This window comes from Epinephelus fuscoguttatus, linkage group LG2, assembly GCF_011397635.1.
Source record: "Epinephelus fuscoguttatus linkage group LG2, E.fuscoguttatus.final_Chr_v1".
Lineage (NCBI taxonomy): Eukaryota > Metazoa > Chordata > Actinopteri > Perciformes > Serranidae > Epinephelus > Epinephelus fuscoguttatus.
In genome coordinates this window covers 36,683,833-36,700,811 of record NC_064753.1, presented here as the reverse complement: position 1 = coordinate 36,700,811, position 16,979 = coordinate 36,683,833, and the positions used below count along the sequence as shown (strand labels likewise).

General features: G+C 41.0%; 1 protein-coding gene across 5 annotated transcripts in view; it reads right to left on the bottom strand.

The window, feature by feature from the left end:
- cdkl5 (cyclin-dependent kinase-like 5) overlaps window positions 1-15,599 on the bottom strand; it is a 63,370-nt gene extending 47,771 nt beyond the window's left edge. For 4 of the 5 annotated variants that reach the window (XM_049598048.1, XM_049598064.1, XM_049598081.1 and 1 more), the window contains exons 1-3: window positions 15,195-15,599; window positions 11,447-11,808; window positions 7,348-7,382 (exon numbers count right to left, since the gene is read on the bottom strand). In XM_049598048.1, coding sequence (XP_049454005.1) covers window positions 7,348-7,382; window positions 11,447-11,483 — 72 coding nt within the window. In that variant the 5' untranslated portion in view covers window positions 11,484-11,808; window positions 15,195-15,599. Of the gene's footprint in view, window positions 1-7,347; window positions 7,383-11,446; window positions 11,812-15,194 lie in introns of all 5 variants that reach the window. The other variant, XM_049598056.1, reaches the window with a different exon arrangement.
- Between the last annotated feature and the right edge of the window lie 1,380 nt (window positions 15,600-16,979).

Below are 16,979 nucleotides of genomic sequence, written 5' to 3'. Positions count from 1 at the left end.
ACCAAGTCATTTATATATAAATATAAATATGTTTTCATTTTTGAATTAATCTTGTTAGAGAAACATTTGTCTCACAAACGCAGCTTTAAACAAAGACCTTATTCAGAGCACTTGAGCGTTCCCCACATAACAGACAGACTTCTTTGGAAGACGAGATGAGAGAAATGTGATAACAAATTTCCACATTCACAGACGGCTGCGTTTTGCATTTTAACACATTCAGTAATACGGATTGTCCTTTATAGTTTCATTTTTATCCACCTCTGCTGGGGTTGCAACTTCCTCTCTAACCATCATGTTCTGCTCACCATGTCATTTTGTTCATGTCTCCAGAATGCAAGCGTTTGCATATTTAGAGTTTCACTGAATGTATATAATTTATGGTTCATCTGAAATTTTCATGAAGCACAGCAACGAGAGAACTTGGTCGAGGGACAGATGTAGAGCCGAAATGAAAAAAACATGCACAAATTGCATGTATAGCAAACGGACCACAGGGCAAACACCAGGCACTCACTGCACTTCATAATGAATCAACCCAGTTTAGTTTAATTTCCCCTTCATACAGTGTGTGCATCAACAGCCTTGATTTGCTTCCTATCAAGCTCATATTTGAACTTAATTCTACATAAACTTCATTTACACATAAAATTGAGCGCAGGAGATGACCAAAAAATTAAGTAACATTTCCTATTTCTTCATGTAAGAAACAGATTAGGACAGCAGCAGCATTAAACATTTAAATAATGTCTTTCTCTTCTCTTGTTGACTCGGCTGCGACTGTCACTCCTCCCACAGTAGTCCTCTCTCACTCTCCGTGTGGAGTGAGGTGTTTTTCACAAATATATTGTGTTCATAAATGCGCTGACAGAAGGAATGATACAAAATTAGACTAAAAAATATGTAATTCTATGTAGTCAAAGCAGAACATGTTCCACTCAGATGAATTTTTACTACAGAACATGTGGCTCAGTGTGGCTCAGAATGATTCGGTTTAGAAAATGAAAGTATTTCCACAAGTGAGAAATCTATTTTAAGCAATGGGCCATTAGGGCCATTGTAGGTAAATATTACATTTTATATTGTCTCATATTAAGATCATAGGGCTGGCCGGTATGACAAAATTTTCATATCACGGTTTTAAGAAAAAATCATATCGGTTTCACGGTATTTCACGGTATTTATTACATATATTACATATATTTGAGTTATCTACAAATTTACTGTACTGTTTGTCATCTACTCGCTTTCAAATTTCCGCCACGGACATTTACACAATGTCACAGATAAACATGGGTAAATGCGTGAAAAAAATTCATCACATATCACCTCTGATAATGGTTTATTCATTTAAAAACACATTGTGCTCGTTTAGCACACTATTTCATGTAGTTTTTATGTGCTGGAGGGTCGCGTAGGGGAGCATAGTGCGACAAAAATAGAAGAGCATCCTAAAATAGAGAGGTGTCGTGCGACAGACGGGGGTTGTCGCGCCGCTCCCGTTGCCGGTGGAGCCGCTGATTGACAGGGGGGCGAGCTGCTACGGGACTCACGCTGCAGACGTGACGTGCCCGGTGGAGCCTGGCCATAACTGTCTCGGACTTGGGACGGGTCGTCTTCGGTCAGGAAAATGTGGCCCGAGCCGTGCTCTCGTGTGCTTACCTGTGTGTGTGTGTGTGTGTGTGTGTGTGTGCGCGCGCGCATCGGGGCAAAACTCCGCCGTGCGCGATACAGAGGGCAGAGGAGAATTGTAAACGGCAGTGCGCCGCTGCTAGTTGCATATAGGGGAAACACTGCTCTTTTTGGTACGAATTCTTCTGGGTCATCATGTACAGTTGCTTTGCTTTCAGGACTCTCTCCGGCAGCTACTCTCGCCTCTAAACTTTTCTATGCTCTCACTCTCACCTGCTCAAGTGTGCCTGTAGTGTGCAGTGGTGAAATGGGTCCCCACTGAAACACTTTCCCGCTGCGCACGTTCCGGACGTTGTTTGGGCTATTCACCGGTATTGCGGTATATGAAAAATTCATATCATAACGAAAATAAATACCGGTTTTCAGAAAAAACCGGTATACTGCCCAGCCCTATAAGATCATATTAGATTAAATAACATATTAAGATATTAAGGTCATATTAAGTGTTAATCTTACAAAAAAAAACCTCCTAGAAAGTTAAGTGACGTTGTATAAAGAGTGACAAAGTTCACTTAGGGAGAAAGTTGTGGAAGCACAGGACTTTTACGCAGCAGTCCAGGGTTTGTGTCATGTGTGACTCATTCATTCATTTTCCATAACCACTTATCCTGTTGGGGGTTGTGGGGGGGCTGCAACCTAAGGCCAATTTAGGGTCACCAGATAATCTAGCCTTGGACTGTGGGAGGAAGTCGGAGAACCCAGAGAAAACCCATGCTGACACACTATATATGCAAACTCTGCCCACCCAGGGTTTGAACCAGGAATCCTCTTGCTGTGAGGCAACAATGCTAACTACGGCACCACCGTGCTGCCCTCTATAAGTCAGCGTTGCTCATTATTTTCAGTTTTTAGGATAAAGATACTAAATGGAAATGCGCACTGTGCACATAAACTTTAGTAGAGCAGCTGAATAGGATCTTTCGTATTAACATCATATTTTGATGTTGCTGGGACACTGAGGAATGACACCTAGCAGAAGGTCAGGTAACGTCCAGGTCGTTGGCACAACTTTCATTTGGAACTATTTATGAACCATAAAGGGACGCCTTGATTGGACGTTTTGCCTGCGATTCCCTTTTACCGGTGGCATCTGTGGTGTGATGAAGTTGATCTAATAAATTTCTGACTTTAAAATCTTTAAAAGTTTTTTTTAATTAGTTTCATAATGTGTCATATGATGATGTTGTAACGTCATGTGGTAGGTTATGAAAAAGGCTGCATGACTGACTGTTTAAGGGTCACCTTCACAGTACCTGCTTCTTTAATTCAGATTAAACTCGACATCACTTTATTAATGAAGCCTTGAATGCAGGTGCTAATAATAGTTGCAGTAATCTGCCATTAACCCCATTTCTGTCTGATTAAGCCACCACATCAGTTTGGTGTTTCATTCATGGCTGTTGATGGATTTAAAGCTAGACTGCACAACTTTTATATATGAACATCCGGTGCTGCCAAATGAGTTTAAACAATGCTGATTAAGACTAATGCTCTCTGTTTAGTATACTGGAGTTTTGGTGTCTGGTGTCTGTGGTGACTTTCCAGCACGGGCACATCGGAGGTGACGTACTTTACAAGAACAAGCCAGAGCTAAAGGAGGGAGAAATTATGTGTTTATATACTGTAAATTTCCCCCCAGGGATTAATAAAGTATTCTGAATCTGAATCTGAAAATTGGTTTTGATTTTGTTGTCTTCCTCTGTTTGGCACTGTCCTATTGTTTCCTATTGTTTTCTCAGTGCTTCATCTGTATTTATGTGACGCTGATGTCTTCTTTTGATACTATGCTGACAGTTTGAAATAAGGTTTTGTACAAAAAAGGAAGTGGGGAGAGACCATAGCAATGGAGCGGCAGCTAGGAGTATGGCAGAAGCAATGGAGGAAAAAACTAAGAAGCATTGAAGGAAAATGTTTGGAGTGGAAGCTTTAGATTAAAATGAAACTTGGCATTCGGAGAAAGGTTTAAATTAAAATCTAAATAAACAGCAACAGTGTTTATGTAACTACTCTCACTGCCGAGAAGGGAGACAAAAGTTCCAAACTTCAAAGATGTTTTAAGCCTTAAAGATTGTTTCTATATAGTTTGTATGTGACATAATGTTAAGTTAGAAACAAACATACCATGATCTTTTTGTATCAAGATCTCAACCTAATCACATACTTTTGTTGCCTAAATCTAAGGAAGCAAACCTAACAATTAAGTAAACCTTGGAATTTTATTTTGATAAGAGACAGTATGCGTGTTACTAGGGGACGATAGACATTTCCTGTGAATGCAGAAGTGTATTTTGAAAAGACACAATGCATGTTACAATTGCAACTTGAAACGCTGTCAATGAAGGTCCAAAAGTGACACTGGAGGGGTCACTCATGTACCTTCAGTGTTATAGTTTGAGGCGTAGGATCACTTGCCAATATCAGTGTTTGAGTTTGGAGTGAGACAACCCAGTCTCACTCCGAAGTCGTCAAAATCCGGCGCTTGGGCAGTGTATTGCGGTGTCAGACACTGACAAAAAAGGTGTCCTTTAACATCAGCATGATATGCAGCTGGTCGTCGTTATAGTTTAATGCCATTCAGGGGCGTCATGGGAAAATGTGATGGGACAAGAACGAAAGTTGAGGCGGAGAAAGTCATAGGGTGGGTGGGATTGATGGTGGATGGGTCCAACAAACGACATCACACAGGAGTACAAGTGTATTTTGAAAGAAGACAATGCATGTAACAGGCAGAACTTGACACAGCGTCACAGAACGTCAACACATACCTTGCACATCGTATCTGGATGTGGAAGGTCAATGACCAAACGTCAATATGTGACGAGGTCGGAGTGTAAATGTGTTGGTCATGTGAAGGGCCAGGTGTTTTCAACCCTCTGATAAGTTTGATTTAAAATTGCATTATATTACTTTGAAATGGTAGCCTAATTTAAATCAATTTAATTGTTCAGCCCTATGAGATCATTCTTTGTCATTTAAACATACTTTTTTGAAAAAGTGACCAGTAAAGCTTATTGTGGCTAACGTTACCCAACTTTAGAACGAGAGGCTATATCAACTGACTAAGCCTGTTTGCTGACTTTGACTTTAATTTATTATCATCCTGTCACTCTGCTGTTTAGCATGTGTTACATAATATAGCTTGAATAGTGATATTTAAGTGAAGCTAAAGAAATAGCTTTTGTTGATTATTACCCTTTTTCCTTCTTTTTTTTTAAATTTTACCTTTTTTCAGAGTTAGGTTTTTAAAATAATCACACAGTTACTTCCACATTTGCAACTCAGAACACCATAGGTTGCAAACGTTGCCTTTGCTTGATAAACAGACTACAGAGAAACAGCAAATAGAGGAAGATACAACAGCAATACATGAGCTGAGAACCATTCAGTCACGTATGGTAGGCACTGCTGGATGAGTCACACCAACAGGCCTCGCTTTCATGCATACCAAGCACAATAATGACATGAATTTAAAGACCTTTTTTTTTTTTTTGAAGAGCCACCGGCTGATCTCACATTATGTGCTAGTCTTTCAGATTCATTCATACAGTGTGACATACATACAGCATGGGAGAGAGTAGGTCAGCACCACGTGACTGACGTTTGCACAGCACATGAAACTGGTGACATTAGGGTGCTGTAGACAGTATCTCACAGCCTGTATTCAAGATTTTTGAACAGAAGTAACAGAAGCAATTTTTGAGTTATAACCAGCAAATATTTTTTGTCAACTTTATATTTATTCCTCTAGTTACAGTAGCAATTACCATAGCTGATAACATTAACAATCAATCTAAATAGTGACAGTTATTAAGGACAGAGGTCGTCTAATATCTCAGTTAGTTAATACAAATTTCTAAGTTGTAAATGCATTTTTCTAAGATTTTAAGTTCTTACTCGTACTTATTTTTTGTATTAACTACAGAAGCCCAATAAAACTGAAATACTAGACATCCTCCTCCCAGTTTTGCTTCAATTAGGGTTCAAACTGACACATTTTTTCATATCGATTATTCTACAGATTAGCTTCTCTATTAATTGATTAGTTTATGAAACATCATAACATGACAAATTTCCAAAGCACAAAGTAATGCCCTGAAATTTCTTGTTTCATCCAAGCAGCAACCCCCGGGGCTGAAAAATGAAGCCAACGTGAAAGTGCCAAAAGCTGCAGTTCCTCTAATGGCCACTTGAGGCTGGCTCCAGAAGCGATTCAGTCCCCATAGACCCCATGTTAAAATGCCCAACTTTACAGCAGAAATGAACATGTTTACAGTCTTGTAGCAAATTTCTCCATTTATAGTAATGTGACCATGACGTAACCTCACATTCACAGAGTATAGGCGTAGCTCTTGCTGTTGCTACTTTAGTGTGATTTCAGTTCTTAAAGGTTAATTGTAACGATTTGGTTCGCCCAAAAAAAGTATTGTTTAGTGTTTAGATTCACTTACAGACCCCCTAGGGAACTTTCTGCTGTGGTATGTATGTAATGCAGTATGTCTTATTGTTTTGTTATATGGTATGTGGTATTTGCAAATGATGGGCATGTAGACATGACCATATATGTAGTCTACTCAGCCCACTCTGCTGCTGATTGGATCCAATGCAGCTGCAGCATTGTTAAAACAACTGCATTATATTGTCTAGCAAACCTGATGAACCCATGTGCAAAATGCCGTGTTTGAATCGTTTCCAATGAAAATTGAATTAAAAGAAGAAGCAAATCAGCCCTCTTGTGTGTCATCCGTATTTACTACCTTTCTGAAGAGTCGGATATTCAGTTTTTCAGGTAAGTACATTTTGTTTCAATAGTTTTAAGCCTGTTTTTTTTTTTTTTTTTTAGCAAAAATTATCATTAGCATTATTAGTTAACAGTATCCCAGCCAACATTTGTATACGGGGCCCATGTGGGTAATAATTGGGTGTAAAAATGAGCCTTATATGGGACTGTCCAAGGGTTCTATATTTGCCACATGTCAGTTGGCTAAATAGGTGGGTTTACCCAGATAAGATGCCCATTTTTGGCACTTGGTACTCAGGAAGTCTTACTATAACCTATGTGGGCAACTGGCATGTCGCCAATAGGTAGACCGTGGACAGTCCAAGATAGGGTTCATTTTCAGCCCACTGACAACCCACATTGACCCCACTTACAAATATTGTCTGGGATAAACCATGCTAACGAGCAAGCAGCTAGCGTAAGGGTTATCTCCATCCTCTTGTCCAAATATGATCACTGTGGGTTTCAAAAATCCAACATTGTGACAGCTGAAATGATCTCCTGGCTTTAAAACAGTCTACAAACCAATGGGTGACATCATGGAGGCTACGTCCTCTGTTTATACAGGCTATGGTTTTATCCGACCAACAGTCCTAAAACAAAATCAAGCAGCAAGCCTCATATATGATAAGATAGAAGAACTGGCACTTATTTGGCATTTCAGCTTGAAAAATGGCTCAAATAATCAATGATCAAAATAGATGAAGATCAATTTTCTTTCAGTTGCAACTCTAGTTTCACTGTCTACATATTAACATTTGATTCTTTATCATTGTCTGACTTCAAAATCCCAAAATACGAAGAAATAATAATGCAAACCAAAAATATTTTCATACAAATGACAGTGAGACCTACAACAACAAGAAATGCTGTCTTACCTTATGCCTGCACTTAAGCACCACTCCGTACGCTCCTGAACGTGAAACAGAGAGAAAGAGACAAAAGATCAATAAAAGATGAGACTGAGACGTTTGCTTAAACTTCAACATCTTAATTAATGTTCTGGCCTCCTAAACCTCAAACAAACATGTTCATAGAAAACAAGTACAGTAGGTGAGAACCACCAGAGAAACAACAGTTAATAGGTGAGGCGGAGGTATACGTACTCTCCCACACACTCTACACACACTATACCTTTGACAGCTTACACACACACACACACACACACACACACAGTGTCTCTATAGCTTTCTGCCTTTGCTAAGCACGTCGTGTTCTGTTCGGTAGATCATCCATATTTCAGATGTCAGGTCTGCGCCTGTAAGTCAGACTTGCATTGGTTGGAATTAATAATTTTCTTTTCAAATTGCCTTTTGTCGCCATTCAAATCGCACATGCAATGTAATAACTCCCAGTTGTGCCTGTTCCAGTTTAAAGGTTTAATTCGACTGGGGAATGAGGCAAGAACAAACAAATTGTCCCACATGAATAAAACAACAGTTAAAATTATCCAGGAGACTGCGCTGTTTCTGTGTTGAGAAACACTGACAATATTATTAAAAGAAAGCTTTAAAATGCTAATTTACAGTGGTAAAAATGATCGCCTTGAAAAGATTAATGTGCAGGATTGAGGGGGGTACATTGGCATAAACTGAATGTAATACAGTAAGTATGTTTTCTTTAGTTTATAATCGCCTTAAAATTAGTACCAAAAAATTCTGCAGACTTTTAAACGAGTAAGAATGTAGTTGCTGTGGCTTTAAATGTCTCATCATTTCATCGCAGTTCTTTGTGTGTCTAACTTTATGATTAATGCGCCCTGACAAGCACTGATGTAGATCACAGTTAGTGAGAATTATCAACAGAACAATAAACACTCGGTTACCCTGTCTTATCAAATTAGACTGAAGCCGGGGATGCGTGTCAGTCCAGCTCACTGAAATGAGCTACAAATGACGCTGCTGACTGAAAGAAATCATTCCTGCCTGGTTTGATGTGTGAAGGATCTGCGCGTGGAATACTCAAGAGTCATTCACAACTAGACTTAAAATCTCATCCTCATTTATTTCATTTTCTGACCAGCCATCAATGTCATCACTAGTGCAAGAGCAATCCAGCATTTTTATTCTTCTGCAAACACACAGACGTGGACAAAAAAACTTGTGCATATAATCAAGGCTTATTTTAGATATTTTCTGAAAGGTTAAAAGTGTCACTCATAGTCTGGAAATACTGAATTTCACTATATGTTAAATTTGTTTATGCCTTAAAAGTATTCTAAAGATTCACAGAGTCTGAAAACATATTGGTATAAACCTAATAAAAAACAAATGTGTATCTTCAAATATTGTTATTTCATATTTCCAGATCAGCTGAAGGACCCAACAATTCCTCCAAACTAAACGATCAGTTACGTAATTTGTCATTGCCAATCAAAACAGCCTGTAAATTGCCACAGCTATGGGTTAATGTTTAGTTACATTTAAGCAGATATATTTGGTTGTGGTTAGATAAAGATCATTGTTAGGATTAAAAGAAAAAAGCACTGGCTGTTTGCCCAAAATGTGAAATGAGCAGCGGTCTGTCATGTTGAAGTCAAACACTTTTTTTAACCAAACCACCCACCTTGACCTCCTCCCTGCAAGGTTTGAATCTACATCCACCTTTGCTTCTGATCATAGACTGTATAAAAGAAGTTGTAATAGCCACAGTGAGATTACCAACTGGTTTATGGACTACCGTTTTGAAGCCCCAAGTTTGGGATTTTGGCCGTCTCCATCTTGGTTTTTTTGGAGCCAGAAGAGACCATATTTGGACAAGAGGTAACAGCTGTGGAGGAGCGGGGCGTGGATCTGACTGAGAACCCGACTTGTCAATCAAAAGGCAGCCATAGCCTAAAGCAAACTCAGCTTTATTGTTTATTTTACTCTAAATGGGTTCATAATTTACCAAATAAACATCATGCTGTATTAAAGAAGACATGAAACTAGCTCCTGAGACCATAAACTCCTTAGGAAAATGTTTACTGAGGTATAAATCAGGTGAGAAGTAGGGTTATTTTCTCATAGACTTGCATACAATCAGAACAACCTGCTAAACGCGAGGCACACTGCACTGCCTTTTTTCATTGAAGCCATCCCCGATCATCCAGAGCACTTTTTGGAGCTTACTGTGTCTTTTTTTTTTTTTTTTTAAATTGTTGCTTGGCAACCAGCGCATCACCCATCCTTAACGTAACCACTATTTTGCCGTGAAGCAAACCCACAGATCTGTACCTTATAATCTGCATAAAAAATAGACAGGTGGAGGGCACTTGTTCTGGCTCTGATTGAGGATGAGAGGTTGTTCCCAAGTTGGGCACAGAGAAACGGAGCTCCCTGTTTGTACATGAGACACTTAGAGAGAGGAGAAATCACAGGAAGTACCTAGGCTGGTCCAGGACCTTGACCTGGATGATGGTTGGTTCAAGGCTGATTTTAGGATGACTCAGGATGTCAAAAGTCGGGCCTAGTTACGATTAGTAAAATGTTAGATGTCTTGCAGCTTGCTTAGGATGAGGTTAAAAGTGAGCTAACGTTTAAACCATGTATGCTACTTGTTGTCATCACCACCACAAAAGGCTCACCTCTGAATTCATCTGATTGGACTATGAAGAAAAAAGGCCAGTGGCACTTTTTCTGTTCTGGGTTTTTAAACTGCGAGACATTCAGCAAACACGCTCCGGGAAAAACACAAGGGACATAGAGTGGTAAAATGGGACATGCTCAGCAACGCAAAAGCAGTAACCAAAACACTCCTATTGAAAACAATTACAAAAGACGACCCCAGGCTGCTAAAACATACTCTGTCTGATCGGGGCCGCAGGTGCTCCTACACTTGCTTCAGTTTTCAGACCTGGAGATAATTCCTTGCCCCCTTAAGGTGAGAGTCCTAATTCACACAGCCAATATAAACATGTTATTTTATCTCTTTTACTGTATTCTCAAATGTCAGACTCTTAAATAATAGCCAGGGGTGCTGCCTACATGAAAAAAATAATGGCTGTGTAACAAACATTTAAAGGTGTGTGTGTGGAATAACCTGTGCTCTGATAGCACTCTGATCATATGGTAAGTTCACCACCTTGTGCATTTACACAGCACTCAGAGTCATGTCAAACTCACCACTTAGGAAAGCAGCTGAGTCTCTCTTTAAACACAGATATTGTTTTAATTCACTGATGAACTCCAGTTGCTTCTGCTCAGCTACTCTTTCAAAGTGTGGTTTAGTCACAGTCCGAGAAACTCAACACTTTCTGCAGGCTAAAAAACCAAACAGCAAGGGGATGGATCCCGGCCTCTGAGCTGCTGGAAGGCTTTTAATGCGAAACACAAATCCAGGAAGTGTCAAATTTCGTCAAAATGAAAGTAAATAGAAATAACTAGAAAATAAAAACGGCATTTCTATCACAGAGGAGAAATTCAAAGCAGCAGAGGGGTGAGTACAACATGACTGTTAATGAACTGATGACATACACTATCAAGACAAGAAGGTAAACACGGCAGATGTTTTACATCAGCAGCAAATTAATCAGGATACAGGGAGGCTCCTTTCTAAAATCTGATGGTAAGATATAAAAATATAGGACTAAAGTTTCAGGTGGAGGCCTTGTTCTCTTGGCAGTTGAGGTAAATAAAGGCCCTGGAAACTATTTGAGAATATACGGTAAACAAATGACTAATGCCGTTGTTTTCCTTGTGGGGACCGTCTCAAAGAATGCTGCTCTGTGAGAAACTTCTGCAACCTCTCAGCCTCACAAGCCCCTTTAAAATCCCAAGGACGTGCTGGAGATAAAAGACCTGACAACTGCGATGTGCAGGTTTCAGCTGTGCGATGTAAACGGCACCTCAGGCTGCTGTAACACCCAAATCCCCATTAAACAGCACAGAGGACAGTCGTGTGATCACCAGGATCAGAGATGCAGGTTAACAACGAGTACGTGCAGTCCTCACGTTCTACAAGCATGCAGTAAAAAACTGCTGTGTAAAAACCACCCACCTTCTCCCACAATGCCAAGGACTTCAAACTTATTCATCACATCACCGAGGGTGGGGGCTCCTCCAGCAGGTGAAATGAGCCGCTCGGGGCTTTAGCAAGGAGACTCCAGCTTTGACCAGCGGCTGACGGAGTGAACTGTAGAGTCCAGGAGAAACGTCATCTGACCACAGACCATCTTCACAACCTCCTCTACTTCTCTCTTCCTCACTCCACAGCTCTCTTCCAGCCTTGTGTGTTTTTTTTTAATTGTCTCTTATTTATGGATGTGACTCAGGTTGTTTCACTCGTCTCCGATCTCCCTTTATTCCATGTCTTGAGGTTGTGCGTCTCGTGCTTATATCCAAACCTCCACACGGTCGTACCTGCTGGACCAGAGACAGAACAGAGAAGCAAGGTGTTACAATATGCTGTCAGAGGGTCACTCCAAGGTCCAACTTCCCATCATGCCTTGCACAAGCGGTAGCATGCTGGTGGTATTCTTGGCACAGATGGTGGCTAACTAGGCCATGTGCATGTACAGAAAGGCAGCATTTCCTTGAGGACACATTTAAATCATGGATGACTTAAGCATGACTTCCACACACTCATCGTATCTCGTCAGACATACATTCAGTCTGGAAGAAACTGCAAGAGTGACAATCTACAGTGAATGTGTAATGACTAGTAGCACTGTAAATGCCTGCTTTGCACTAATGTTGTAGTTCGCTGTTGGTCGATTGGAGCATCTCTCAGAGGATGAATCCTACTAGTGATGTCCTGACTTTTCCTCTAGCAGCACCGTGAGTGACGTTGTTGTTTTCTAGTGAAACTACTGAATGGATTGCCATAAAATCTGGTACAAGACTCCCTCCTAAACCCCCATCACCAACCCTTTATCTAGCCCAACTAGCTGGTCAGAGTTTTCACATATCTAGTAAAATACCTCGTCATCTATAAGATGCATTGGCACAACTTTGGGTCAGTAATGAATGGTCCCTATAGACGATGTATCCTACTGATTTTGATGATCCTCTGACTTTTCCTCTCTCCATAACATTTAGTATAACCATTTATGTTTCTCTCACGATGATTTTCAATAATTGGTGGTCCAATACTTTTGTTTATGACCAAACCTGCAATATTACTGACACTCCCTTCAGCCCCAACTGTCCTATGTGTTAAATGGGATGGGAATTGATATAATTTCATTGATACCATTAACATTATTGGTTCTACTTAGTGGTCCAATTATTTATTGATTCACTTACTGATTCCTGATCAATGTTCTGTGTGGGGGAAAAAGAGTAGGCCTACACAGGTTTTCAGCATCTTTGCAATTATTGTATTAATTTTGAGTCTGAAGACAGTGTAGATAAAAATGAGAGTATATTTGGACTTGGTTAATTTTCATTTTGGTTTTCTTACTAAAGGAAAAAGTCTGCTAAGCCTGACTGCGTAGCGCCAATGTTAAAATACCATATGATAATTACCCTCAGTAACGGACATGCTGCTCAGTTAGGAAGCAATGGCACTGGAGTGTCTAATGCATGACATTCCTGGAATTTAAGCCCTTGTTAAACAGAGTTTTCCGCATATTGTTGGTGTTTCCACCCTTACTTGAAATGGTCATTTTAGAGACATTAAACTGTTGTCATCTTATTTCGTAAAACAAAGCAGCAACTCGGACTGTTTCTCCAACTCTGCCATAACTTCTCGCTGTTGCAAGTTTTGTCACAGATGTACTGAGTTTGACGTCATTGTTTTGCAATGCACAACTGCCAGAACTGTTTCCCTGTTGATATGTTCTTCCCCCTCCCTAAACCTGAACCGAACCCTTAGCCCTGATCCCTAACCACCAAGGGGGGTGCCATGCATTAACAGGGGGAAACACTATTCACATTTATACAACACCGGCATCAGTACAAGAAATTTATAAGCTCAGAGCTGCACGATTCAGATGGATCGAACAATTTGGAACGAGTTCTCAGCTGAAACTGGATCTCGGTTACCATCCTGTTTAGTACTAATTAGCAAATATTAGCATGCTAGCGTGCTAAAGACTGATGGTGAACATGGTAAACACTACACCCGCTTAGCATCAGCATGTTCAACATCGTCATTGTGAGCATGTTTGCATGCTGATGTTAGCATTTAGCTCAAAGTACAGCCTCACAGAGCCGCCAGCATGGCAACACCTGTTGGGTGGACTGCCATGAGATTTGGTGCAGACACTGTGCCCATCAGGATGAATTGTAATAACTTTAGTTATCCTGCCTTAGGGCCATCGTCAGGTCAAAATCGTGCCCAGCACTTTGGTTCATGACCAATAATGGGTATTCCCATCAGCTCAGCTGCACTTTCTATTGTGCCCACTGTTTATTTACAAATTTAAGATGTTGAACTGAATGGGTTGAAATGTCTGATGATTTACCATTCTCACAACTTCTTCATGTGTACTAATATTCAGCCCCTAGTTTGCTTTCCCCCCATTTTTCTATGAGCATCTTCTACATACGCACTCAGTGCTAAGTAATTTGTTCCTGGAGGGGAAAAACACTCAACCATTATATCCAAAGGCTGAGATCTCCTCCTGTCACACGTCCAAATACTGACCACGATTATTAAATGCCTCTTTTGTAATGCGAATGCTGTTGGACTGAAACCATCAGCGCTTCTCACAGTATCAGTCCAACTTCATTTGTTTTAACACTTGATTTATTCAGCAGTGCAAAAACACTTTAATGTTGATTTGGCTCATGTGCCTGTGTGGGCGTTTTCCTATGCAGTGTAGCCTACACTCCACACAGCTAAGTCTTTCCAAGGGAAGTGATAAGGTGGATGTTGAGGCCATCCATGGCTAGTCATTTGAGGATATGGTGCTGCCACAGGGGAGTGATTCGATCCATACTCAATGTTGCCTGAACAGACAAATATGCACCCTAAAAGCCTGCGACTGGGGCAGCCTACATCATGCATTATTTCCTGTACTCGAGGAAAAATGTTCCTAAAAAAATGGGTTCAACACAGAGTCGGTTTATTGATAAGCTGCTGCTTCTCCTTGCAGCCATCACACAGACAGCTGGTAAATGGAAATACGGTGCAAACGTCAGGAAAGTCCAGAAAATATTGATGGAGCGCGCTGAAGCATTAATCTTGCAACAAACGCCTGTTGGTGTGTGCATGCAAAGAAAAGCACGGGATTGAGTGAGTTTGGGAGTGTGAATTTAATAGGTTGGTGCGTGCGTCCGCGTGCACGACAGTATGTGTGTGCGCGTGTGTATATGAGGTGAGAGAGAGAGAGGGGATAGTAATGCTGTTCTCTCTGCATCGAAACTGCGTCTCTCTCATCGCTGCGTTGCGGAGCGCACCACCATTCCGTCGCTGTCCACGCGTTTCTCAGCCTACACAGCAACCAGTGCATGCATTATAACGTAGTTCACGGACCACGTTCACGACAGTGTTGCACAACAAGACCCGCAAATAGCGTTTAACCACAAACCCATAATTAGACATCATTTCACGCACCCCAAAACCCACCCCATAAAAACAATCCATCGCAGCACGTCCGTCATTTCACCGACGAAGCCCCCCTTTTACCTGCAGATGTGATGTGTCGCTGTGTGAGGTGAGAAAGCTCAATCTGTGAAGCACACAGCATCATGCCCATGAAAATGATGATATGAGAAGATGAGGAAACATCATGTGGAGAGACAGGGGGGTGAAAGAACCCGGGCCTGTGCGTCGTGACACGATCAAATATCCTACTCACTCAATCTCTGGATGGAGACGAGACCGAATCCGCAGGCATAACGCCGATGACGGGGTATCCATGTACCGTCAACAGTTCTTCAGAGGCTCCGTGTTCATAGCTCCAGCATCAGCTGGTTATAGCAGCAAAAAAATCGTCATTCCTCTGAGCGGCGCTGCGGACAGCCAATAGAAACACGGACGTCTGCGCGTTCCAGCAGTGGTTTTACATCCAGTACGAGCTGTGATAAGATAAAACTTTGGGATGGAAATGCAATCCAGCTCATAATCGGTTCAATCTTTGCATATGCTTGATATTAATCCGCACAGATTTCATGCTGTCAGTGGTGGTGCTGCTGTATCAGCCCCCCTTTTGGTCAATCCATGTTGTGTCACTGATTAAAAACCTTCCTGCAGCTCGTCTCCACTGTCTCCCACCTACACCTCCCCTTCATGACTGAACTAATTGGCGAAATCAGTGTGAATTCAATGGATGCACACACACTGGGTCGGTTTGTTTCATAATGAGCAGGTGTTACAGTTAGTTTGTACATTAAATGCTGCACCTCCTCCCCAGAGATCATGTGCTCAGTGTTTGACCTCCACATCATCCTTCTGGCTCACTGTTCTCACTGAGACAACTTCATCATACAGCAAGAACTGAGTGTCAGAGCCTAATGATAATGCTTTATACAGCATTATACTATTCAGAGGGTGACCTCTTGTTTGTTATCCTTGTAGTGAAGGACCATATGTGACATCACAATGTAAATAAACACTTCATTACAAGAAGGCTGAAGATACTGTATGAACTATAAAGCTACATAATTATAAGAAACATTTCAAGTGGAGACACTACAGAGGAAAATCGTTTTTCCATGCACTGGTCAGTTGAGATTTTGGATTTGCTTCCATAACATGTCTGCCAAAAAAACATTTAGGTGTTTATTTTGGGGGAGACCAGGGTTGGTTGTCACACTTTTTACTTTTGTGTGAACGGCTCATCACCAAAACATCTTTCAGTAGTCATTCTCACATTAAATGAAAGCTTAAGGTCTTGGCTTGAAATGGATGTCCCTTTCATTTTTACAGCTTATTGTAGTAGGAAGTAATTAACCATCAAAGACACTCTGACACACTGACAACCTACTCCATCACTGGGTTGGTTGTCAATGGGGTTTCAGGGGGAAAAAATGATTAAAAAACATGTGTAACGTTTTTGTTTTTCAACACTATCCCCACCCAACACATTGTCACTCTGACCTCATCATATATTGACATGCTTGGTCATAGGCTTTCCATGTCCACCTCTGACGTGCAAGGTACCCTGGGTGCCTTGGTTATTGACGTTCTGGGACACCATGTCAAGTTCTCTTCTTTCAAGATACACATCAATTTCACAGGAAATTTAATGTTTACATACAGTATCTTTCAAAATAAAGGCACTACGTCAGTACAACATTGCAAATTAACTTTTTTTCCCTCAACAACAAACACACATGGTTGGGTTTAGGCAACCAAAGGAAGTGGTTAGGTTTTGGAAAAAATAACAGGGTTTGGCTTTAGAAAATTACGGGACACAAACGCTGCTCTCTTGGGTGAAAGTCAGTGTTTGTTTGACCCGTCCACCACCACTCCCGCCCACCTTACTTGGACCCTCGCCGCCCTACCTTTCATCCTTGTCCTGCCTCGTTTCCGTGACGCCACCAGGTGCCATATACTGGCAACCGGTCACGTATCATGCTAACGTTAAAGGACGCATTTTTTAGTTGATTTCTGACGCTGCAGGTCACTGCCCAATTGCTGG